This window comes from Leiobunum rupestre, chromosome 4 (genome assembly GCF_980474605.1).
Source record: "Leiobunum rupestre chromosome 4, qqLeiRupe1.1.hap1, whole genome shotgun sequence".
NCBI lineage: Eukaryota > Metazoa > Arthropoda > Arachnida > Opiliones > Sclerosomatidae > Leiobunum > Leiobunum rupestre.
Window position 1 is genome coordinate 29,256,851 of NC_143387.1, and position 27,188 is coordinate 29,284,038.

The 27,188-nt window shown below is 35.2% G+C and overlaps 1 protein-coding gene across 1 annotated transcript; it reads left to right on the plus strand.

Moving 5' to 3' along the window:
* Positions 1-6,422: 6,422 nt before the first annotated feature.
* On the plus strand, positions 6,423-14,655 carry LOC149947419 (puromycin-sensitive aminopeptidase-like). Its single transcript, XM_090171504.1, has 20 exons — positions 6,423-6,723; positions 6,793-6,877; positions 7,447-7,646; positions 7,699-7,806; positions 7,873-8,067; positions 8,131-8,227; positions 8,338-8,486; positions 8,724-8,754; positions 8,984-9,117; positions 9,186-9,290; positions 9,359-9,514; positions 9,587-9,659; positions 9,715-9,851; positions 10,001-10,135; positions 11,058-11,277; positions 11,340-11,482; positions 11,549-11,713; positions 11,790-11,942; positions 14,278-14,325; positions 14,398-14,655. The coding sequence occupies exons 1-20, from the start codon at positions 6,478-6,480 to the stop codon at positions 14,530-14,532; spliced, it is 2,715 nt and encodes a 904-aa protein (XP_090027630.1). The 5' UTR covers positions 6,423-6,477; the 3' UTR covers positions 14,533-14,655.
* The last annotated feature ends 12,533 nt before the right edge of the window (positions 14,656-27,188 follow it).

Here is a 27,188-nt window from a genome sequence, read left to right on the forward strand (position 1 = left end):
TCTAGATAAAGATTGCCTTCCAGTTCAGCCTAAACTAAATCCTTTTCCTAAAAGATTAATTGGTGGTAAAAATCGAGGTTTCAATTCTTCTTGGTATGACAAATATCAAATGATTGAATTTTCAGTTGCAAAGGATGTAGTGTATTGTTTTTGTTGCCGTCATTTTTTAGGCAGTAGAAACACTGCATTTCTAAAGGGATTTTTGGATTGGAAAAACATGGGGAGACAATTCGAAGAACACTTCACTTCCAACAAATCTTCTCACAAACTAGCCTACAAAATGTACTTAGACTACATGGAATCCAAATCCCGTGGATCAATAGTTTGCCAGGTTAACGACCACCAAAGACTAGACGTTATTAGAAACAGAGAAGTCCTATCTACACACGTGGAAGTGATTATTTTATGTGCCCAACAAGATTTAGCACTTCAGGGGAGCACTTACACGTCCGCCGACAATATTGAGGATAGGGGAAACTTTATTGCAATATTAGATCTTTTAAAAAGAAAATGTCCTGATTTAAAAGCCAAGTGCGATAATATGCCGAATAATGCCAAATATTTGCACAGCACCATACAAAACGAAATAATTGGCATTTGTGCAAGTTTAGTGAGAAAAATTATTGTTCAAGAGGTCAACGAATCCGGTGGATTCTACCAAGGATCCTAGAGGATCCTCGATTCTACTCTGTAATAGCTGGCGAAACACGAGACAACGCGGGAGTAGAGCAGTTAAGTCTTTATATTCGATATACTAAAGCAGAAATAGGTGTCGTAGAACGATTTATAGGGTTCACAGATTTACACAAGTTTGATTCTGAGAGTATCAGCTTGGCAATTATAAATCTTTTAAAAGAGGGTGGTTTCAAACTGGAGAATTGTGTTGCACAGACTTATGATGGAGCTAGTGTAATGAGTGGACACGTAAAAGGAGTAAGGGTTAAAGTAGAAGAAGCAGTAGGTGGCCATTGTCCGTACGTTCATTGCTACGCCCACCGCTTAAATTTAGTTTTAGTTGACTGTTGCTCCAAAATATCGACAGTTAGGGAATTACTTGGTTTGGTTCAAGCCATTTACAACTTTCAAAGCAATTCGGTTATTAGAAGTGAATATTTTGCAAACTCTCAAAAAGATTTAGGGTACGACATACTGAAAATGCCACAAAGCTGCGACACTCGATGGTGGAGCAAAAAAAAGGGATTCACTATTTTAGAAATAGACTCGATTCCGTAGTCTTAACTTTAGAGAATCTGATTGAAAACGGAAAACTCGACGAGGCTGCTGAGTGTCGTGGGTATATATCCCAATTACATAACTTTAACAACTTAATATTAGCCGTTGCATTAGACGAAGTATTAGGCGTAACAAATTCCCTGTCGGAATATTTACAAAGTTCCAAAGTTATTTTTACGGAAGCCGTTGCCATTTTCCAAGCTACTGTCAAGACCTTAGAAGATTGTATAAACTCTGAACGCTTCGATTCTATTTGGGAAGAAGCTACTAAAATCGCGGAATCGGCTTTTATTGCAGTACCTGACCGTAACAGCGAACCATTAGCTTTACGTAAACGTAAAATTATCCCTAACAGGAGATTACAACATAATGTGGTAACAATTACAACGGGGACCAGGGAAACTGAAGCAAAAACCCTAATAGACCAGATGTGGTCCACCTATTTCGAATTAATATCAATGCATTCCTGTCGCAAACACCATCTCAGAAAGAAGTTTCAGTTCCCTGAAAAGAATAGAAACACGTCTTCGAATAACTATCAGTAGCCCCGCCAGGATTATTTCGCGAGTAGGCACTGCGTTATTAAGAGGCCCCCCCCTCAAGAACTTCTTTGTAATTTTCGTTGATATTTAACTGACCAAATTACTGTATTTAATTATTTAAACAATTTAATTATTAAATTGATAAATTTATTATTACATTTTTAAATTTATTATGAAATAAATTGATAAATTTATTACTAAATTGATAAATTTATTACTAAATTGATAAATTTATTACTAAATTGATAAATTTATTACTAAATTGATAAATTTATTACTAAATTGATAAGTTTATTACTAAATTGATAAATTTATTACTAAATTGATAAATTTATTACTAAATTGATAAATTTATTACTAAATTGATAAATTTATTACTAAATTGATAAATTTATTACTAAATTGATAAATTTATTACTAAATTGATAAATTTATTACTAAATTGATAAATTTATTACTAAATTGATAAATTTATTACTAAATTGATAAATTTATTACTAAATTGATAAATTTATTACTAAATTGATAAATTTATTACTAAATTGATAAATTTATTACTAAATTGATAAATTTATTACTAAATTGATAAATTTATTACTAAATTGATAAATTTATTACTAAATTGATAAATTTATTACTAAATTGATAAATTTATTACTAAATTGATAAATTTATTACTAAATTGATAAATTTATTACTAAATTGATAAATTTATTACTAAATTGATAAATTTATTACTAAATTGATAAATTTATTACTAAATTGATAAATTTATTACTAAATTGATAAATTTATTACTAAATTGATAAATTTATTACTAAATTGATAAATTTATTACTAAATTGATAAATTTATTACTAAATTGATAAATTTATTACTAAATTGATAAATTTATTACTAAATTGATAAATTTATTACTAAATTGATAAATTTATTACTAAATTGATAAATTTATTACTAAATTGATAAATTTATTACTAAATTGATAAATTTATTACTAAATTGATAAATTTATTTCTAAATTGATAAATTTATTACTAAATTGATAAATTTATTACTAAATTGATAAATTTATTACTAAATTGATAAATTTATTACTAAATTGATAAATTTATTACTAAATTGATAAATTTATTACTAAATTGATAAATTTATTACTAAATTGATAAATTTATTACTAAATTGATAAATTTATTACTAAATTGATAAATTTATTACTAAATTGATAAATTTATTACTAAATTGATAAATTTATTACTAAATTGATAAATTTATTACTAAATTGATAAATTTATTACTAAATTGATAAATTTATTACTAAATTGATAAATTTATTACTAAATTGATAAATTTATTACTAAATTGATAAATTTATTACTAAATTGATAAATTTATTACTAAATTGATAAATTTATTACTAAATTGATAAATTTATTACTAAATTGATAAATTTATTACTAAATTGATAAATTTATTACTAAATTGATAAATTTATTACTAAATTGATAAATTTATTATTAAATTGATAAATTTATTACTAAATTGATAAATTTATTACTAAATTGATAAATTTATTACTAAATTGATAAATTTATTATTAAATTGATAAATTTATTACTAAATTGATAAATTTATTACTAAATTGATAAATTTATTACTAAATTGATAAATTTATTACTAAATTGATAAATTTATTACTAAATTGATAAATTTATTACTAAATTGATAAATTTATTATTAAATAAAGTTTACAAAGACATCAAAAGCATGGATGACTGTAGAGCCCTACAATCTGACTTACTCGCAGTACCCCCGCCAGGAATTTTTAACACACAGGCCTGGTCTGAATTAAAGACTTTTCTTGACTATAGTTAAAATTTTAAAATTATGACACTAATATGTTAATTTAAACGTTTTCTTAGGAAATATAAAATTTTCTGCCCTCGCAATTTAATCAAAGAATGATACTCTTCGATTAGAGCAGATATTTGCTTTTTCCGCCATTTTAACGAAATTAAAATGCCAGATTCTAACGCCTGAGTGCGCTGTGTACGTGATGTGAAAATTGCAGACGAACTTTCGTTACAAAGTTTGCGACGACGATACCAGAGGCTAGAGCTATGCTCCCATATTCTTATGGTACCTAAATGGATTCTTGGTTAAAGCTATGTAGTCTTCAAACAGACTTTTTAATAATACCAGCTATATCAAAGCCTTGAAAAAAGCTGTTTGAATATTTTTTCTAGAATAGCTAATTAGCCGTGAAAAAGGCTTTTTGAATAATTTAGCTAGAATAGCTAATTAGCCTTGAAAAGGGCTTTTTGAATAATTTAGCTAGAATAGCTAATTAGCCTTTAAAAAGTTAGTCTTGGAAGAGACTTTGAAAAAATTTGACTGGGAGATAATCGAAATTGAGAACTACATGTCCTGTTTGTTCAGGAGCAGAAAACGAAATGAAGAAACGCGCGTTATCTGGGACAAGTCAGAAGTCCGACCACCGAAGGTCTAGGTCCTTTCCCTACGATCAGTGGTCACTGATATCACGTGATTTCGCAAAAGGGACAAAGTGTAAAAAAGAAAAAACCATAATCCCCAGGACCAAAGAATTTAGACCCCAGGAATGGAAACTGCAGCTCCACCTAGTATAATTTGCTTGTCCCTAGCCTCCAAAGGCATACCTAGGTTGACAGGCTTATTTCCGGTTCTATTGATTCGCCTAGCCGGAAGCTCTCCCGTCAACTCGAAACTGAGACATTAACGGTTTTTCTTTCCATTCCTGGGGTCTAAATTCTTTGCCAGGACGCTCTCTATTCAAAGTAGTGGCTGGTACGATGCTTTACGCTTCGACTTCAGCTCCGCGGGGATTTCCCTTCGTTTAAGCTTGGAGAATAGAACTTATCTCTTATCCAAGGTTTAAGCGTTGCAACGGTTTAAGTCGTATTAAAGAAATCCAGTTTCTCACTTTATGCCCCCTTTTGTAGAATTCCTAGAAACTAAGTTTACAAACAAACAAAAAACAATAAGTTAACAGGTGGTATTTTTTGCTGCTTTCCTTGCACTTCCCCATCCCGGGCAAATCTTTTGTCATATACTCTATATCAATGTTAACAGAGTTCACTACCAAAAGCAGAAACCACAGAGTTCGCTGCCTTTGGTTGTGTACTCAAGTAATATTGATTTCGAGTATAGGTGGTTCAAAAGAGAACGTTTTGTTAGGGCCATTTAGGACTCTTGGAAATTGGAATTGAATGGGAGTTCTTTGTTTTAGGGGGCTAGATGACCAATTTTTAAAAATAAATAAAATTTAAAAATCACATTTGGAGGCCCCAGAGGCAATTTTTTTAAACTTTTAGAGGCCCCTAAAATAGGCCTATAATTTTTGAACATAGGCACGTGCCTACTTGTGCCTACTGCTGGCGGAGGCACTGACAACTATGGGATAATTTAGACTTTCAAATCTCGCTACTTTGTCCATTAATCGGGATTTGTCGAATTGTTTAAAAGAAAACCCTAATTTAGTGGTTGATGAATTTGGTAAAAGCTCTAATCGAAGAGTATCATTCTTTGATTAAACTGCGAGGGCAGAAAATTTTATCTTTCCTAAGAAAACGTTTAAATTAACATATTAGTTTCATAATTTAAAAATTTTAACTATAGTCAAGAAAATTCTTTAAAATCGGACATTTCAAAATTTAAATATATAGATAGGGGGGGGGGGTTAAATCAGACCGGGCCTGTGTGTTAAAATTCCTGGCGGGGATACTGGCTGGCGCGTTCATCCTTCCTACTTCGCCTCCCTTCCTATCCTCCTTGACGGCATTATCCGCATTTGAGATTCGATGACGTCAAAAATGACACCAAATCTGACGTCATATATTACGTAGAGTGCGGGTTACGCAATATCTGTGAAACAAACCGTTAGTGAAGAAATAGAGCTAGTAGCATACTTATGAGTAAATATGTTACATATGCTACTACTACATTTCGCTCATAGCCATAGATTAGTCCCATTCGATATACAATATCAATGTGAAACTAAAAACCTTTTAAATGGATAGACTGAGGATGTCCGAAAATCGTTATACAAAAAATTTCATAAAAATATTTTCAGTATTTGATTTATTATTAGCAACCAAAGTTCGTATTTTATCCCCCTCGACTAGAGAGTCTCAAAACCACTTCGTCAAACCTACCTCTTGCGCCATCTCGTGAGCGAAATATTATTTTACCGGTTTTATCGTTTTCAGTCGGGACTATGACATTCTCCTTGGGTTTTTACCAGAGTTATATTCGTAGATTGTAGATTTTCGTGTTTTTAAAATGCCTTGCTAGATTTCTATGAACCCTGCCACCGCTGTCCGTTCTCAAATTTTTTCCGCTTCACTCATTTGGCGCTACACGTAGGTAACCGCGATTTCTGAAATTTTTGGAGTCGCTTGATGTAGTTTGCAGAAAAAGTACCATAGCTTTATAAATACTTTTCCAATAACTATAAAATTTCACGGATCCTTGCACGGATATAATCATTGATATATTTTCTATCTTTCTTTAAAAAAACCTCGTAAATTTTGGATTTGGTGACAATTCCCCTTTAACTATTTCCACTAGATGGAGCTACAGTTTCCATTTCTGGGGTGTACTTAATTTTGTGCAGTCTGCAGATCGGCTCCGAAATCCGGATGCGTGACGTTGCGTTTTTCATATGAAAGTATTAACTTTTCGATTTAATAAGGTTTTTATTGGCGCGATATTAAATTTCTATAATACTACATCTCGCAATATTTTGAAAAGTAACTACTTTGTCGTTCGAAGTTTTGTAACAAAGATGACAGGGAAAAGTAATTTTGAGCGTCTACCTAAGAATGTTGTTCCGAAACATTATATATTATCATTGAAACCCGATTTGAATAAGCTAATTTTCGATGGAACGTGTATTATAAATTTAGAAGTAAATATTACATGATATACAGTATATTAAATTATCTGGTTTTTGAAAGCATTAATATCAATTCTATAGGTGCAAGAAAGTACTGACAGCATCACACTAAACGCTTTGGATCTAGTTGTGTCAAAAGCTGTCTTTAAGGATGGATCAAAAAATGGTTAATAACAATTTAGGCATTTTTGTGTACCACTTCAGTAACTAGTAAACGTGAAATCAACTTTGAATGAAAAATATATCCACGCTACAGGGTTGAGAATTGGGACATCATCAGTGACATAATTTTTTTTATTAATTTCATTAATTATCATGCCATTTTTATTGATTAGACGCTTTGACAGACGGCAAAACCTAATTGAAAATCAAGCTCACTTTGAGCAAGCAGTGAGAATCATGATGTCAATACCGGGGTACAAATTGTCGTTCAACAACTTTCAACAGTTAAACACTGACTCCGTTGACTAGTTACTGAACGTACCCTAGGTCTATAGTATTTCCCGTATGACAGAACTCTTACAGAGTGAACTATAGAAATGGTCTCTTGGGGACCATAATTTAAACCACTTACAATCAGATAAGGCAAATAGAATTACATTATGGTTATTTTCTTAATCCAATTTGATGAGGTAAATTAGAAATTACGAAAGGGTTTTATTCATTGGGGTTACTATTCAAGAGCTAACAAAATTTTTGGAGATTGGTTATTTAATCTATATATTTCTACTGAAGAAATTGTTCCTCAATCCATCAAATTGTCTGAAAAAGAAGAGACTTTACGCTTATCATTTGGTTCCACTCTTCCTCGTGGAAATGGACAACTTGAATTAGAATTTCAAGGAGTTTTGAATGATAAACTGAAAGGGTTCTACCGGAGCACTTACACAACTCCAAGTGGAGAAAAACGTTTTGCAGCATGCACACAATTTGAAGTTAGTCAAATTTGAAAATTAATTCAGAATGGAAAGTGATGATTGTGTTTAGGCTACAGATGCCCGGAGTGCTTTCCCATGTTGGGATGAACCTGCTATTAAAGCAACATTTGATGTGACATTGATAGTGCCTCAAGATAGGGTTGCATTATCCAACATGGTATAAAAATCTACCATCATATCATTCAACAAAAGTTTCCTATTAACCAGGGTTTTTATTTTGTAGAATGTGATTAGTGATACTTTGATTGAGTCTAATCTAAGGGAAGTTAAATATGCCACTTCCCCCATCATGTCAACCTACCTTTTAGCCTTTATTGTTGGGGAATTTGAATATATTGAAGATAAAACATCGAATGGGGTACTAGTCAGAGTATACACTCCCTTACAAAAGAAAGAGCAAGGAAGAGTTGCATTGGAGGTATTTATTGAAATTCATTCCTAGTACAAAGATATTTAGTAATTTCGTATTTTATTGCGACAGGCATCTGTTAAAGCTTTAGAATATTATGAAGATTATTTTAAAATTGCCTATCCTCTACCAAAATTGGATTTGATTGCTTTGGCAGATTTTGGTTCCGGTAATAGTATTTCTTATCTTGTATCCTTATTTTGGTCTTACATGGGGCACGGCCATAATCTAACATATGCCCTTAACAAACTCCAAAAAATAAATTTACGTTATTTGTAGGTGCAATGGAAAATTGGGGTTTAATAACTTATCGTGAAACGTGTCTCTTGTTCGACCCTGAAAATTCTGCGGCTATAAACAAACAATACGTTGCCTTAGTTGTAGCCCATGAACTAGCCCATCAGTGGTTTGGAAATTTAGTAACAATGGTTAGTATATTTAAGACACATATTATTATTAGTATTAGGTTGGGTCTAACCCAACCACTCAAGACTCTTACTAATAATAATAAGACACGTAAAAATAATGGTGGTTTCAGAATGGGGCATTGTTTTTTAGTTTTGAGGCAATGCCTTCATGAAGAACCACCTCTGAATTAATGTCAAAAATAATAATATATGTGACGTAGGTTTATCATTACTCACTGATAAATTTGTGTTTTTCAGGAATGGTGGACTCATTTGTGGTTAAATGAAGGTGGGTTTATTGTTTGTATTCCCCATTTTAATGGTGAAATGATTAGTTGTTAAGTAGTAAATTTATTAATAAACAGGTGATTTTTGCATAAAATTACCACGAATCAGGGCCTAAAATAGTGGGCAGTTCTAAAATTGGATTTGGGCTGTGCTATTTATCGTGAATTTATTGCCAATAAATATGAAAAATTTAAAATAGCTGATTGAAATGAAGTTATTTCCTTTTACAGGTTTTGCATCTTTTATCGAGTTTCTGTGTGTTGATCACCTGTTCCCGGAATTTGATATTTGGACTCAATTTGTTACTGATACGTTCGCAGGTGCTTTGAAACTAGACTCCCTTGATAACAGTCATCCAATTGAAGTATGTGGTAATTTTATTTGTAACGGGAAGTTATAGTAATGAATGTCCCCATGTTTTACACCATAAAGGTACCTGTACAACATCCCTCTGAAATAAGAGAAATATTTGATATTATATCCTATGAAAAGGGTTCATCAGTAATTCGAATGCTTCACACGTATCTAGGAGATGAGGTTCTTGCATTAAACGCTATTTAAGTTATATTCAACAAAGTGACAACATTTTTAATTTCTCTATTAAGTTTTTTCGAAAAGGACTTAACCTATATCTTAACCGTCACTCTTACAAAAATACCCAAACTGAAGATTTATGGGATGCTTTAGAAGAAGTTAGTGGTAAACCAGTTGGTTTAGTGATGAGTACATGGACTAAACAAAAAGGATATCCCGTTTTAACAGTATGTTCATGCCACTAATTAGTAATTAGTTAGTTTAAAAACTGATTTGCTGAAACTTTCTTATTTGATAAGGTGACCTCTAAACAAGATGGAAATGATCGTGTTTTATCATTAGCGCAAGAGAAATATTCTCTTGGTCATCCTGGTACGTGAACAGCATTTGTGTCTAGTACAAGCTATTATTTATACTATATTTTTAGATTATGAAAGCTTGTGGAAAATACCAGTAAGCTTCAGCACGTCTGCTAACCCAAATGCAATTGTCAAAAACATATTATTTGAGACTAAATCTATCGAAGTTCGTTTGGAAAATGTTTTACCAGATCAGTGGGTTAAGGTAAGCTTAGATCCATTTTATTTAATTTGTTGTCTAAATAATTCCCCAAAAATACTGCTACAAAATCTGTAAAAATTGTCTGTTTCAGAAATAAATGCTTTTGGTCTACTTTGTACCCAGAATGATGTTTAATTTTTTTCAATTTTCAGCTCAATCCAGGCGTGGTTGAATTTTACAGAGTCAACTATTCCAAGGAAATGTTAACCCAACTGAAATCCACAATTGCTAATCAATCTATTGGACCATTGGATCGCCTTAATATACAAGATGATTTGTTTGCTTTAGTATGTTACCCATAATTTTTGTGCTAAAATTAGACACATCTCAGTTTCTGTCAGGGAGGGAATGAAATACCAGCTGTTACGATGTGCCTTTAAGAAGAACATAACATGAGCCAATAACAAAAGAATGTTTTTTCTCTCCTTTCCCATACTGAAAAGTTTCGACGGACTTTTTAGTTTTGCCATGGCAACCAAAAATGTATTTGTTTACTTAAAATCTTCTTTACCCTATGAAAATTAACATGAATAATCACATATACATTTCGGTAAATATTAGTTAAATGTGTAAATTAGGTAAATGCAAGTAAAATTGACTAAATTTTGATTATGAAAGTAAAATTGATAAATTACATTAAATTGGATAAATTTAGAAGTAAAGTGGCTAAATTTAAAAAAATATAACCCAAATTTACTGGTATTTACCCAATTTTCTTATTTTCCCCAAATGTACACTCATTTACTCAAATTAACCTGAAATTACCCAATGTACAATTTTTTTTCCATGTTAATTTCCATAGGGAAAACTAGGTTTTAACTTTTAAGTTATCAAAAACATATTTGGTTGCCATGGCAAATCTAAAGCACGTTGAATCTATTCCTTTTGGGAAATTTCAAGTAACATAAAGGATTACTTATCCCCCAAATTTAATCCAAAATCAGTGAAAATCACTTCGGGTCATCTAATTGTAAGTAAATTTGGTTTGAAAGGAAATGTGTTGCAATTAAGTCCCTCATAATATGGGTCCAACATTCATTCAAATACTTTGGTCACTTAATATAGTTTAATTATGGCAAGCCTTCATGAATGCACATCATGAAAACCTTTACTCCATTTTTTTCTGCTTCATCATACAATAGACATTGCTTTAATTTTTGGACCACATCTTCTCTAGCAGAAAACTGGTTAATTAACTCTTTATTACAGGTTCGGTTGGGTCAAGTGTCTACCGCTGATGTTCTAACATTGCTGCAAGCTTATACTATAGAAACAAATTACACTGTCTGGTGTTCCATTAATGATTGCATTTCAACACTTCGTCAGTTGGTCAGTCATTTGGGTATGCTTCCGCAATTTAACGCGTTTTGCCGACAGCTCTTCTCCAAAATTCATTTGAAACTCGGTTGGGAACCTATTCAAGGCGAAAGTAACAATACATTTTTTTAGCATAAATTTCCAGTTTCCTTATATTTGAAGTCTTCTTTATAGGCCATTTAGATACTTTGTTGCGCAACTTGATATTAGTTCAATTAATCCATGCTAAGGATGAAAAAGTAATAGAGGAAGCCAAAAAGAAATTTGAAGACCATGTTACGGGAGTCAAAACTGTAGCCGCAGATATAAGAAGTTCGGTATGTACTACCTCATTTTATTGAACTTGTGCCTCAATGGTATTGTTATTCCAATAATATTCTTAGGTGTATCGGGGTACATTAACAAACTGTGATGAAAAAACATTTGATCGAGTGATTCAGCTGTATAAAGATACTGAGTTACATGAAGAAAAGAATCGTATTGCCGCTGCCTTGGGTTCTGTGCCTTCTAAAGAGTTGTTACAAAAAGTTTTAGAGTTTTCGCTTTCGGTAGGATATTGATATCTAGGGCCTTGTTGGACTACCATAGCTGTATGGTCATTTAACAATTTTTAATTTAACTTAGGAAAATGTTCGTTCTCAAAATTCTGTGACATTTATGGCCACTGTATCTTTATCAAGTATTGGGCGGGATCTCACTTGGAAGTTTATTAAAGAGAAAATTGAAGTTATTCGTGAGCGATATGAAAATTTGCCAATGGCATCTCGGTTATTTAAGGTAAGTGCATTTGAAATGGCCATTGGGCTGGCTTGTTGAAAGAACTTTAGAGGTAGTGAATGCATAAGGGGAGGAGCTTGGTTGGTTGAATTTCATATGACGAGATACTAGTAGTTCTGAGTTTTGCTGTTTCAAATATATACCATTTTCAAATCCTCAAAAAGGCATTATATCTCACTCTAGTGGAAACTAAGCTTTATGCATAGATTAGGCATGTGCGAGTCCGGATTTAGAGTCGAGTTAGTTTCTAAAATATTTTATATCGAGTTTCAATTTTTTTTTTTTTGAGTATTTAGGCTTAGCTTAAAAGGGGATTTCAAGTACCTACTATTTAGGCTTAGGTTTCGAGTGCTCGAAAATTGAGGCTTACTTTCAAGTACTCTATTCTCCACACTATCAATATTCTTTTATTAAGACTTCTTTACTAAAAGTAATCCAAAGAAAAAAAGACTGTGTATCGCTCCACCAAAAACGTACAGGGGATTCATGTTATCAGGGTTCGTACGTAACCTGGATAAGTCAGGGATTTAAAATTTGGTGAAAAAAGTCAGGGATTTAAATAATATCGTAAAAAGTCTGGGATTTTCATAGTCAACAAACTTTTCGCTTCTCTTGCGCGCTTATGACTGGCACCTTTTCCCGAGAGAGGAGAGAGACGATCTAGTGTGCTCTTATTAAATATAATTCAGTTTGTGGTATTTAAAAAATGGTTTCACTTTGTACTTTTACCTATGAAAACATAATATGATGAAAATTAGTAGGAATATTAACAAAAAGGTCAGGGATATTGCCAAAAATTAATCAGGGATAACCTGGATAAGTCATGTATTTGAAATCCGAAAATTTTGTACGAACCCTGGTTATGGTTTTAGTTTGGTTTTTTACATCTACAAACTTTGAAATTCTATCTAATCAGGAAGAATCTATATTTTATCTTCAATCAATAGAATAGCTTAGCCTTGCCAAGTTATATATTTATAGTTTTATACCTTTTTCGAAATAAACTCAAATAATTTTTAAGTTTATTCTGAAAACTCGCGAGTTTTTAGCTTATTTTTAAAACTCAAGATTTTTTAGCTCATTTTGAAAACTCGAGAGTTGGGACCAGTGGCGGACTGGGTCCAATATTATTGGTTGCCAGAAGACAAAGGGCCCAGACCTTAACAACTATAATGCTATCATGTTTAAGGGGACCCACTTAATGAACGGTCCATGGGGCCCACTTGCCATCGGGCAGATTCACTCTATGGCCAGTCCGCCACTGGTTGGGACTCGTTTAAAATAAGCTTCTCAAGTACTCGAAATATAAACCTTAGCTTCTATTTCAAACTAAGTTGTTTTGAGTTTCTCTTCTAATGGTTTTCGAGTTTTGAGTCGAGTACTCTACTTGAAACTCGAACAAGAACTCAACCAAAATCGAGTGCTAGCATAGAGTCTTTTTGATGTATCGCCTGTTTAACAGATTAAAATCCACCAGCTTAGGAACTACTCACGTCTGCTGCTATGTGAGCATGTAAACTGAAACAGCTAATTTAATGCAATCTATTGAGTTTGAGTTTCGGATTCAAAGTGACCTTAAATCATGAAGTCTTAATGACATTAGGTTAAATGGGCTATCTTAAAAACTGTTTTTAGTTCATTTGAAAAAATTATTCTATGAAATCACCATTGATTCAGTATTAGCAGTTCTACAGGGAGTTAACTAAAAAAGATCTACGGCTAATAAGTCAAAATTGTTTCTGCTACAAATTTTAAATTTTCAGGTTGCATAGTTTGTGTGTCATTCTAGAATGAAAAGTTCAATGACTGTGATTTATATACAATACACAAGTTAGACGACTTATGCACGCTATCAAATCTTCCCTAATATACTCAACATAGTGAGGGATCTTAGTCTTAGGACCTAAAATGTGATGGTTCGCACTTGTCTAATTGGAACTGAGTTTATAAACCTAATGATTCTTGAGAAAAAATTTTATAACCTTGAAGACATGGTTCAAGGTCATTGAAATTCTTAGAAAAAACCGATTTTTAGTTATCATCTCTGCATCATATTTTAGTACATAGTATTCCTTTAACAAGTTACTCAGAAATTCTATAATTGGTTTTGGCTTGCACAATTGGTTTTCATCAATTCAGTATTAACAAAATACTCCAAAAGTGTGTCAGCCCTAACTTGGCGTTTTTGAAATATTTACTGAGAGATAGACTAGCTCTCCTTCACTCTCTTTTTTACTTCGAAAATCTCAGTGGAAAATATAACGATCTGGCACACTTTTGGGTCTTATGTCGCTTTTGGTATTAACTCATTAACTGACTTTTAATAAATCAACAGTATGCCGCTGAAAACTTCGCATCAGAAGAAATGGCAAAGGAAGTTGAAGTACATCTCAAAATTATTTTTGACTTTTTTTTTAAATAGGTGAGAATCCTAATTTAATTTTCCTATTTTCAGACTTTTTTTGCTCAAAATCCTGTGAAAGGAACACAAAGAGCTATTCAGCAGGGAATAGAAACTATCAATTTAAACGCTAAATGGTTAAGTAGAGACAAAGATGATATTATAAACTTCTTGGCAAATTATCAGTAATTATATGAAATGTTTGGCTTAACTGAGAATCTTTACCAATTAAAGGGAAATTTTTCTCTGTTTTTATATAATTATTGTATTTTTAGACCTACCGCATGTTAAATAAAGAAAGTTCAACACATAGCCACGTTCTAAAGTGGTTAGATACACCCTATTTATTTATCTTCCAAAGGCACACTTTTGTTACTTAATTAATAATATTTGAGGATGTCTCCACTTCAGAAACGTCTAAATCGATTATCTATATACGCACAATGAAGAGATCCTAGACCTATTCTTTCTAGTTGCTTGCCTGAATATCCCGGAGGGTCTGCAAGATTCAATATTTTTTTATTAACCAAAAATTCAACCCTTTGGTAACCAGTATTGTAGCTGATGGTCCACTCTGCTCACCATTAAAAAAATTAAAAAGGGGGGGCCCCCCATTGAGATTTTTGCGGGGAGGGAGGATGGGGCTTTGAGTCCTTAGCTACGCCATTAAATACAACCCTTCAGTAACAGGGCTGCTTGTATTTGATATGAGCTATAACGATCTGGCACACTTTTGGGTCCTATGTCGTTTTTGGTATTAATAATTCTTTTTATAAAATAACCTTGGCCATCTTGTTGAAATGTTGCCTCCCCGCTTCAGCTGTGGATCCGTTTTCTCTCCCACCACTGCCTTTTATAATATTATAGAAGGCAGTGCTCCCACTAAAGAGCTTATGAACTCATTCTTAGGCATTGGCTGAACTATTCCAGGGAAACATTTCAACAAGTTGGGCAAGACATTTTATAAAATCCACTATAGGCAATACATTTAATCATTCCGAAATACCAGAAATTTACAATTTGATCTTAATTTTTTATTAGGGCGCAAAGGTCAGTTTTTAGTTCCACATCGAGATATATATATCGAAGTGGGACTATTGTTAGTTCCACATCGAGATATATATATCGAAGTGGGACTATTGCTATGGACGGATTGTCGTTAAGTGTTGTCAGGAATAGTTGATTTTATAAAATGTCTTTATGCTTGCCCAACTTGTTGAAATGTTGCCCTGGAATAGTTCAGCCAATACCTAAGAATGAGTCTATAAGCTCTTTAGTGGGAGAGAAAACCGATCCACAGCTGAAGCGGGGGAGGCAACATTTCAACAAGATGGCCAAGGTTATTTTATAAAAAGAACTATTCATATCTCGAACTTGGAATGGTTATCCGGCCGTATTCCCTATGGTAAGATCTCGGGGACCGTTTTCAGTGACGTGTATGAGAAAAAAAAATCGCCCCCTCGCACGCGTCTCCCCTCTTTAGGAGTTTTTACCCCGCGCAACCTCCCGTTTTTACAACTGTAGTTTTTTGTTCGACTCCCCGGCCATTTCGAAATTTAGGGTTTGAAACTCCACCATTGATAGCGACGGGTCAGCTCGCTCTCCCGACCTTTCCATGTGGAAGGATTAAGTCCGGCATTGTTAGCGCTGTCAAAATTGTCAACAGTTACAATGCCCTTGAGAACCGCGAAGTCCGAATTACGAGGTGACCGTCGCAGTGGCGTAGCTAAGACCCGCGAGGCCCCCCCGCAAAACAATATTCGGAATTTTATCCGGTATCTAGTATATACTTTGATATGAAATTAGGGGCCCCCCCGCACTGCGGGGTCTGCGGGGGCCTTATCTACGCCACTGGACCGTCGCTATCAATACGGGCTAGCGGGGATAGCGAAGGGAAGAGCAAAAAGATGTTTGAACCCTTTTTCGACACAGGGGGATGAAATTATCTGAAACTAGGATTTAATACCATTGAAAATCGTATGAGAAAACACGTATGCTCTGACGTCAAAATGATGGAAAAAAACGGTCCCCTAGATAGAGACGGAAATCGGGCGAGATAACCATTCCAAGTTTGAGGTATGAATTCCTGGTGTTGTATGTTGTTTGGCGTGGAAAAGCGACGACACGGTAGATGGAGCTGCGAAAAATAACTTATTAATATAACTTATATTAACACTGGCGCCGGGACTCGAACACAGATAGCTGCGGGCCGCGTAATAGGGGGGCGCATTTCTTCCATTGGGGGCGGAACGAAATTTTGCGTTTACTCAAAAGCGGGACAAGTAGATTGTTAACTAGTAGTGCCCGTAAAGGCAAGAGAGATAGATCCGTTAGACATTGCAGCAGAGAACATATAATCTATATAATAAAACTCTAAGGCCTTTTCGCCCCTCGCGAGGCCCCGTTGACGGTGCGGTCTGCGGGTCGGACTGGGGATTTGCGGACAACCATATTCCGTTCTCTTTTCGTATCACATAGGCTTTTTCACCCGACAATTTTCTCCCTCGCCCCTGAATCGCGAGGCCCCGCTGACTGTGCGGTCTGCGGGTCGGACTGGGGATAATAAGTGTGGCACTTTCTTATTGAAACCGTGTTTGGTCAGAAGTAATAAGTGTGGCACTTTATTATCGAAACCGTGTATGGTCAGAAGTAATAAATAAGTGTGGCACTTTCTTATCAAAACCGTGTATGGTCAGAAGTAATAAATAAGTGTGGCACTTTCTATAGCGGTACAAGTAGATTGTTAACTAGTAGTGCCCGTAAAGACAGGAGAGATAGATCCGTTAGACATTGAAGCAGAGAGCATATAATATTATATAATAATAATAAGTGTGGTACTTTCTTATCGAAACCGTGTTTGGTCAGAAGTAATAAGTGTGGCACTTTCTTATCGACACCGTGTATGGTCAGAAGTAATAAATAAGTGTGTCACTTTCTTATCGACACCGTGTATGGTCAGAAGTAATAAATAAGTGTGTCACTTTCTTATCGAAACCGTGTATGGTCAGAAGTAATAAATAAGTGTGGCTCTTTCTTATGGAAACCGTGTATGGTCAGGAGGGTAAATCCTTGTCAAATCACCCGATTTCAAGAAAAGTTCCCACGGCACCATTTTCGATTTCGTTTAAACTTTAACCACTTATATTATAGACCTTTTGAGCAGGAAAGCCAAATTATTAGCTCTGAAATCGAAGTATTTTTGAAGATACGATTTTTTTAAATAACCTTGCAAGTAGTCGAGTGTTTTGACAAGTACAATTCTGTCATTTTCGAGCATTGATATCTAATGATCGGTTAATATCACGTAGATGTAATTTTTTGTAACGATTTTACTGGTGGTAAAGATAACTTAGTAATCATTACGAGGTTCGAAAATAGTGTCGTTAATTTTATAAAAATCGGCGAATGTGCCATAAAAAATCGCATTACAAGTAAACAGACCAGCTTCGTCGGTCTTTAAGACATCGAAAGAATTTTTTTTAATTCTTTAATTGACCTATATAGGATGAAATTAAGCTGGGGAATTCAAAAAAAGAACCAGAATTACTCGCGGAACTGTACTTTTGGAGTTATAGGGGTTCAAATGTAACGTTTTTCTCAAAATCGGGAAAACATGGTAGTGAATAGTCGCGTTTTTGGCCATGTCGGATACTGAAACACAAAATAATGTTGATACAATCTGAAAGTACAGAATTCATTATATAACATATGAAATTTTCATCTTGTGTTTCCAAGTCGTTCAAGGTCAAAACAACCAGGCCCATACCACTCAAGTCAGCGTATATGATTAAATTTTCTGGGCAGGTGTAGTTATGGGTAAAGCTAACCCCTGTACAGCAAAAGTGCCGAAAAAAGTTTATTTGGAAGTTATAGGATAAAATGATTGTTATGCGATTTTCCGAAAATCCGTTGCACCCAAAGAATAAAATAGCTATAACTTCGGCTGTGGCGTAGCGAGGGTTTGTGGTGCCCTGGGAAAATCTCTTGAAGTGTGCCCTTTTTCCTTTAAAAATTCCAAAATGTAACTTTGTTCCTTGATCGAAAGGTCGCCAAACAGTTTCTGGCGCCCCTTAATGAGTGTCGCCCGGGATGGACGCCCCCCCCCTCTGCCCTCCCCTGAACTTCGGTTCTTAAAGAGATAAAAACGCGATCAATGACTTATTTTAAAGGTAATGAAACCCTTAACACAATATATTATTATTTTAAAGTTTTTTTAAAACCTTTGGAAAATTTTCAATTTGAAACTTAGATCTACCAAATAGCTATTGAGAAGAAAAAAATTGGCCATTCTCGACTTCCTTCGTCATAATACATTCTCTGTTAAAACATTTTCATGGAGGGAGTAACTTTTAAGAAAGTTACAGCCACATTACGGTACGAAGGAAGAGTACATTTTGGAGGTTCAAATGCCAATTTTACGAAATATTTCGTTATAACTCGGAAACGATTCATCCTAACTTCCTAAGGACTTGCGGCTGGTCCCATTCGATTCGGCACTAAACAATACGTTGACCCTGGCCAAAATCTTGATATAAACTTTCAATTGTTATTGAAATTTCCAACAAAAAAAAAACATTTTGGATGTACTTTTTGTCCGAAACTATTAGTCCTAAATTTGTTTTTTTTTAGAAAAAAAAAACAAGTAATTCAGTGCAAATTCGGTATTAACTCAGAAACGGTTGGTAGCACTCAATTCAGCGTGAAAACTACCATCCAGTACGACACCAAACACGGTCCAATTCGTTGGTCGCAAATTTTGGGGGAAACTGCCCCACTTGCCACCTTTATCCCCTCCCAAATTAGGTTGTCTATACCGCATCACTGCGGACTTAGCAGATCCTCAAATAGGCGCTTATAAATAAACCCCTCTCTGAATGTCTTGCCCCCCTGTTGAAAAATGCCGCCAGATCTATGAATAGAAAATTATCATCTTTGGCAGTATCAAGGGAAACCATAGACAGACCAGTTATAGGTCCAGTCGCAGCAGCACAAACTCTATAATCGGCTTTAATGACCTTTTATTTAAAGGACTATTAGACACCAAAATTGAATTTTTAGGCCATATTGCAAGTTGGTACCATTTTTGTTGTTGAGCAACCCTCTTTTACCATTTTATCATATTTAAGTGTGCCAAAAAGAACGTCTTCTCAATGAGACCTTGTTCACAGGATATGACGTAATTGACGTCACTTTCCAATCGATTACGGCTTTTTTGTCATCCAAACCAGGTCTGGCGGGGAGGGAAGGAAGTTAAACCGGTTTTGCGCGTAGTTCATTCATGATTTCTTTCGTGGCTGTGAAACAAGGTCTCATTGAAATTTTTAATACAGATATGTTATATAGAGGCATACTTATGAGTAATTATGTTACATATGTCCGTACTAACCATGCAGTAACATTTTGCTAGTAATTCCAAAAGTAATAAAATAATAACATTTCAATTTTTATATCTCATGAAATAAAACAAATAAAACCCGAATGAAAAATAAATTAAAGTATGAAAACTTCTAACTCTAAAATTGCCTGGAGGGGGGGGGGGGGGCTACGGTAATTTAGTTGAAACTTCCTTAAACGTTAATTCTCCAAGAAAATGTTTTAACAGAGAATGTATTATGTCGAAATAAGTCGATAGAGACCAAAAATTAATTTTTCTAAATTTAGCTATTTTGGGGATCTGCGAATAACTTACTTCCAAGTTTCAAATTTCCAGATATTTAAACCTTTTATTTTTTTAAATTATAATATGGTGTGTTAAGGATTTCATTACCTATAAAATAAGTCATCGATCACATTTTTATCTCTCTTAGAACTGAAGTTATAGCTATTAATTCTTTGGGTGCAACGGATTTTCGGAAAATCGCAAAACAACTATTTTATCCTATAACTTCCAAATAAACTTTTTTCGGCACTTTTGCTGTACAGGGGTTAGTTTTACCCATAACTACACCTGCCCAGAAAATTTAATCGTATTCGGTGACTTGAGTGGTATGAGCCTGGTTGATTTGACGTGAAGTGCTCAGTTTTGAGCTTTTAAAAATCGGGTTCGTTTTGACCTTAACGTTTGACCTTGAACGACTTGGAAATACAAGATGAAAATTTCATATGTTATATAATGAATTCTGTACTTTCAGATTGTATCAACATTATTTTGTGTTTCAGTATCCGACATGGCCAAAAACGCGACTATTCACTACCATGTTTTCCTGATTTTGAGAAAAACGTTACATTTGAACCCCTATAACTCCAAAAGTATAGTTCCGCGAGTAATTCTGGTTCCGTTTTTGAATTCCCAAGCTTAATTTCATCCTATATAGGTCAATTAATGAAATTAAAAAAATTCTTTCGATGTCTTAAAGACCGACGAAGTTGGTCTGTTTACCTGTAATGCGATTTTTTATGGCACATTCGCCGATTTTTATCAAATTAACGACACTATTTTCGAACCTCGTAATGATTACTAAGTTATCTTTACCACCAGTAAAATGGTTACAAAAAATTACATCTACGTGATATTAACCGATCATTAGATATCAATGCTCAAAAATGACAGAATTGTACTTGTCAAAACACTCGACTACTTGCAAGGTTATTTAAAAAAATCGTATCTTCAAAAATACTTCGATTTCAGAGCTAAAGATTTGGCTTTCTTGCTCAAAAGGTCTATAATATAAGTGGTTAAAGTTTAAACGAAATCGAAAATGGTGCCGTGGGAGCCATCGGGTGATTTGACATGGATTTACCCAGAAGTAATAAATAAGTGTGGCACTTTCTTATCGAAACCGTGTATGGTCAGAAGAAATAAATAAGTGTGGCACTTTCTTATCGAAACCGTGTATGGTCAGAAGTAATAAATAAGTGTGGCACTTTCTTATCGAAACCGTGTATGGTCAGAAGTAATAAATAAGTGTGGCACTTTCTTATCGAAACCGTGTATGGTCAGAAGTAATAAATAAGTGTGGCACTTTCTTATCGAAACCGTGTATGATCAGAAGTAATAAATAAGTGTGGCACTTTCTTATCGAAACCGTGTATGGTCAGAAGTAATAAATAAGTGTGGCACTTTCTTATTAAAGGGAGAGTGACCGAAAAAAAACAGTTGGTCTCATTCGATAGAACTCTTTAACGCGCACGCAGTGCCGTTAATTTCCGCCCCCTCCGACCAACCCCCTTAAAGGGAGAGTTACCGGAAAAAAAGTTGATTTCATGAGGGTGGGCGGTGGCCACTCTTTAACATAGGATGGTGAATTTTATATCAAACAATAGGAAATCACATGGGCCCAACAGATTTTTTATTAGTTTGCCCACCCGGGTCAGCTGATGGTGGGCGGCATCCACTCTTTAACTTAGGGTGGCAATTTATTTATCAAACGATAATAAATCACGTAGCCTCATTAGCTTTTGTATTAGTTTGCCTACCTGTGTCTACTAAGGGTGTATATGTTTGTCCACTCTAATACACTGATGTGGAACTAATATTACGGCCTGGGCCGTCTTGTTCAATTTGTATTCGGCACAGAAAACTATCGCTACGCAACCTATGGTTTGCCATTGAAACCTAGATAGGTATCGGCTAAAGCAGACGCTATTAGTGTTTCCTCATCGATATTCGTAAATTTGACTTAATAAATAATGTTACTAGCATTTTAATTTTTGCAGCGTTTGCAATATTTTGATAAGTTTATTTAAGAAAAAACGTTCTTATGACTTTTTAATTGGTTTGTAGCAGACGCTAGATCATAGCCCATAGAAATCTTATAACATAGAATGATTCCGTATAAATACAAAATGGGCCAATTACATTTTCGGAGGTTTCGTCATTAGCAGCCAATCACGATTCAGAGAGTGACTACGGCAACGACTCGTTGCCATCTAGGAGCAACAAACACAACACCCCACACAAGGAGAACGCAACCCGTCAAAAGTCGTGGATTTTCTTGTGTACATTTTTCATTGGCTAGACCATAGATATAAGAAATGTATATAAAGGTCTAGATAAATTTCGGGGTGTCTAAGCCTAACATTGACACCTAGCAGACACCGGAGGAGGGCACGTGACCAAGAGCACGAGCTCTCTTAGCATTTTAGTACTAAGTGCTTGACCTTTCCGCAGGCGGAAGTCTTTAGACCCCATCTGTTGGTGACTTTTAGTATCATTTTTAAGCAGGAGACAATGGCTCTCGCGACGATAGCACGAGCTTTCTTACCGATAGATAGCGCGTTATAAGGATAGCCTGCCGAAATTACGCGTTTCTGCTAGCTGTCACCTCCGTATTCACTCCCTTTGAAATATTTTATCTAGACCTTTATATACGTTTCCTATATCTATGGGCTAGACGTATTAGCGCCTGCTGCCGTCGGAAGGGGAAAATTCGGAAATTGTCTCCCCCCCCCGCCCGTAAAACGTTCAGCGTAATGGCTCGTGACGCTCGTCCAATGAAATTCGTACACAACCCTTCGTTAGCGTGTTTAAAGGCTAGCTGCGTCCTCCTTGTGTTTGTTGCTCCTAGTTGCCATCTAGTTTGAGTTACTGAAATTAGGTGGTTTTTTTTCGCCTGTTCTGGGTTTTTTGAGCAGGTTAAAAATAAAAATAATAATAATAATAAATAATAATCAGCTAGGCTAATACCCAAGGCACCACCTTAGGCCTAAGTCATCAAGCGACTTTTGAAGCCCTATGACGTCATTTTACTCCAATTCTATCTTGACGAAAAAAACGAGTTGGAATAAGAAGGGAGTAGTTAGAGGTTAAAGGTTATATATTTGTTTGGTTTTTAAGATGGCGACCGGTGGTGAGATCATCAATATAGGACTCATTTTTCTTATTTATTTAATAATAATAATAATCAGCTAGGCTAATACCCAAGACACCACCTTAGGTCTAAGTCATCAAGCAACTTTTAAAGTCATTAAATAGCATTTAGCAATTGCATATTCGTTATTAAAAGCTTGCCACATGTGAAGATGTTCAAAACCCGTTATGTTTTCGTGAAACAAAATTTAAGCGGACGAATTTTCTATATAAGCTAGATTACTCCCTCTACACCTCCTTTCGAGGAGGAGTAAAAAGTGTAACGTTTGAGCTCTGGAACAAGCGAAAAAAATTCGGGACAGGGTAAATCTTACCCCGAGAACAGGCGAATAAAACGTTTTAGGGTAAAAAGTTTACACTTTTTGTCCTGGGACAGGCGAAAAAAGCCCACCTAAAAATAATTCGATTTTAGATTACGTAACCTTAAGAACCCGCATTTGATTGGCCCACGTCAATCGAGTCACGGCCCCTTGAGTGCGTGCAGGAGGCCGTGATCAAGACAGTTTAATGTAGTTTTTAAACATGGTAGACTGTTTCTTTACTCGTGGTTTCTTGATTTTACCGGTACAGCGGGCTATAAATTCTGACAACATGTTTCTTTACTCGTAAAGATTTTTCTCTTATATATGCAAACGTTTTGGATAACTATTGCGTTGTTTGGTGTTATGGCTCCTCGATGTTTCATTTCCACGGTTATGTGTCGTTGTACAGGTAAAAGTTTGGGTTTCCTTAAGCCTCGGTGCAATTTGATATGTTAACCAACGGCGGGCTTTCAAATTGATGATTTGGTAAAAGTTACTTCAGGAAGTTCAGTGAGCCTAGTGGAATAACCACTCGGGACTATAATTACTGCAATATCCGTTTTTTTTTAAAAACACTTTATTTAACATTGTAAATATCGGTCTTCGTTGAGTACTATCTCTTATGTTGTTTAACAGTGGAATGTTGAATTTAAGCAGAGTGCGAGACATTTATCTTGGCTAAGCTCCTCAGAGAAAAAGCATATTATTAAATAGAAGGAAAAGTTTTGAAAAATAAGACAATTATCAGTATGATTGTTGCTGTATAATTCAATGACTGTCGTCAATTCGTCATAAGTGTCATTCTTTAGTTTAATGTATTTTTAGTGGGATATAATTACTCTTTCATAACATTTTTGTTTATCTAAGTTTCTACAAACATAATAATAAATATAATATTACCTACTTTAAATGTGAAATAACCTTTAAATACAAAGGTTAATACTAAGGACCTTCAGTCACTGCTTTTCCCAAAACTGCCATTGGCATTGCCTGATATTTTAAAAGTTGGGCCTATGTCAGGCCTAGGCTTAAATATTTTCAAAGCGAACCTAAACGAAATCTTATTTATATTCCTCACAATGGCATTTAAATATTCCTTATAATAAGTAAATATGAAAAAAAAACTAAAAGTTCAAAAAAACATTAACACTTATTAAATAAAAAAAACAAAAACGTTGAAGTGGTTCATGTGAAAAATCCCAGCAAAAACCAATAGGAATTCTGCGAGCTTGGATCGGATCAAAGATAATTTTAACTCGTACCCTAGATTCGAATACTGAGAGCTTTCCCATTGACGGTTTTGTTACGAAGCGTTTACCCTTTTCCGGCACGTGACCTCAGAAAAATCGGGCTCCATCGGTTGCGGTAAGGCGCAAACCATGGAGCGAATTTTTTCTGAGTGGGTAAACGCTATCGGCAACGCGCGAGAGAGTGATTTCGAATGTAGGGTACGAGTTTAAATTATCTTTGATCGGATGGATCCTGTAAAAATCGTCTGAGCTTCTGCTATTTTTAACCGCCATGTTATGGCGCTAGCGGTTTGCCGTAGTCAATGAATGGCCGCTGATTGGCTGAAGCTTAAGCAAAGACTATATAATCATTAGTCGTTGCTACAAAATGACTTGGCGTCAGGTTCTCCCGTAGACTGGAGCATTCTAGGTAGGAGTATAAGATTTCTATGTCATAGCCGCTTCCTCGGATAAGCTAGCGCTATTACGCCACCTATACTTGTTTCGGTTAAAAATTAATTCAACTATTATCGAGATATAACGGGTTAAATGCTCCGCTATCTTAATCAGTTGTTCATATTCTGGTAAATATTTTGGGTGTTTTTAAAAAGCGCGCGTTGTAGAGCAGTTTCTATTGTCTTCTCACGACATCTGTTTTCATTTTGTTTAGTTTAACGTTTTTTTTTTTCGTTTTTCTGTGTCTGGTGTTACTACAAAAATATTTTTCGTTAAAACTAATAAAATATATAAAAGCAATATATTAGGCGCTATAAGTATCGAAAACGATGGCTAAAGTGCGAATTAAAACTCCTATTTTAAATAAGATTTCGATGATTATATTGTACTTCACCAAGAACGTATCTATTTATAGGCTTCATGCTCAGTTTAGATATTGATCACACAAGACCGAATTTCTAATTGATTATGTGAAAGCTGTTTGCTCTTTCAAAATTCTATTTGCACGACATCTGAAAGTTTTAACCAAAAAACATTGAAATTCAAAAGTATAGTATGCTATTTCTTCACATATTTAGTTGATAGATATTAAGGCAGATGGCGCTATATTTCAAAAGCTCGGTTGAAATGATTTTTAACCTAGGAATATAACGTAGATCACAATCCCCCTCATGCTCGGAAGAGTAAGCTCCTTCCCCCTAAAAAATGGTCCAATCAGCCCGATATCTAAAACTGACGTCTGCCGACGCGACTGAAGCGCACGCCGGTGACGTTTTTCCTTTCCCCCCACTCGGGACAGGGATAAATTTGACCATGATGCCCGCGGATCGTCCCAACACGGTCATTCTCCCTAAGTATGAATAAATACATCCTTGATTAAACTTAAGAAAGAGAAATTCTAACCCCTGTAGGTCCATGACCAAAAGCCGACCCAAAAAGTCTTAATCTTTTTAGAATTAAAAAATATATGTACGCTTTGCAGACTTTTATTCGCCAGGGTGCCGACGGCTGTAGCACACGGGAGTCGGTTACAGGTCGGTCTTGGGCCGAAAAGTCGGTTTTAGGTCCATGACTAAAAGCCGACCCAAAAAGTCTTAATCTTTTTAGAATAAAAAAATATATGTACGCTTTGCAGACTTTTATTCGTCAAGGTGCCGACGGCTGTAGCACACGAACATTTAGAGTTGGCAGAAGTCAATCATACGACGTCGGGCCGACTTTATATCAAGTAGGACATTTCGACTATAAATAGTGCAGTGGGCCAACGTCCACCCGACTCAGCGAATTACGTCTGCAGCCGACGTTGGCCCGACTCTGATTTTCTACCGGGGAAGTCAGCCCACCAATGTTTCGGAGTACATACGACGAACATTTAGACTTCGCAGAAGTCAAACATGCGACGTCGGGCCGACTTTATATCAAGTAGGACATTTCGACTATAAATAGTGCAGTGGGCCAACGTCCACCCGACTCAGCGAATTACGTCTGCAGCCGACGTTGGCCCGACTCTGATTTTCTACCGGGGAAGTCAGCCCACCAATGTTTCGGAGTACATACGACGAACATTTAGACTTCGCAGAAGTCAAACATGCGACGTCGGGCCGACTTTATATCAAGTAGGACATTTCGACTATAAATAATTCGACTTTTCTTAATTCCGGGGTCTGCTAAAAAAACTATTCATCGACCAATCGCCTTTCATCTGAGGAATTTTTTTTTGGCTCATCGCCACTACTTTTCTTATGTACCTAGTAAATTGGCCGATGAAGTCATGTGATCGTTGTAGCCGCGTTACCACACTATTTCCATCCGCGCGAAAGGGGGAAGGCAAACGAAATTACATGGCGCACGAAAATTCTAAGTAGTACACTTCTTGTTTCATTTATATACTTCTGGTTTTAGGTTAAAAACCGTACACTTTTACTCAGGGCCGTAACCAGGGGGGGGGGGGGGGGCGGTCGGGCCGTGGCCACCCTGGACCGTATGGTTGTATGTACAATTTTTTTTTTTATTTGTTTCCACTGCGTGCCCACCCTGAAATCAAATTGT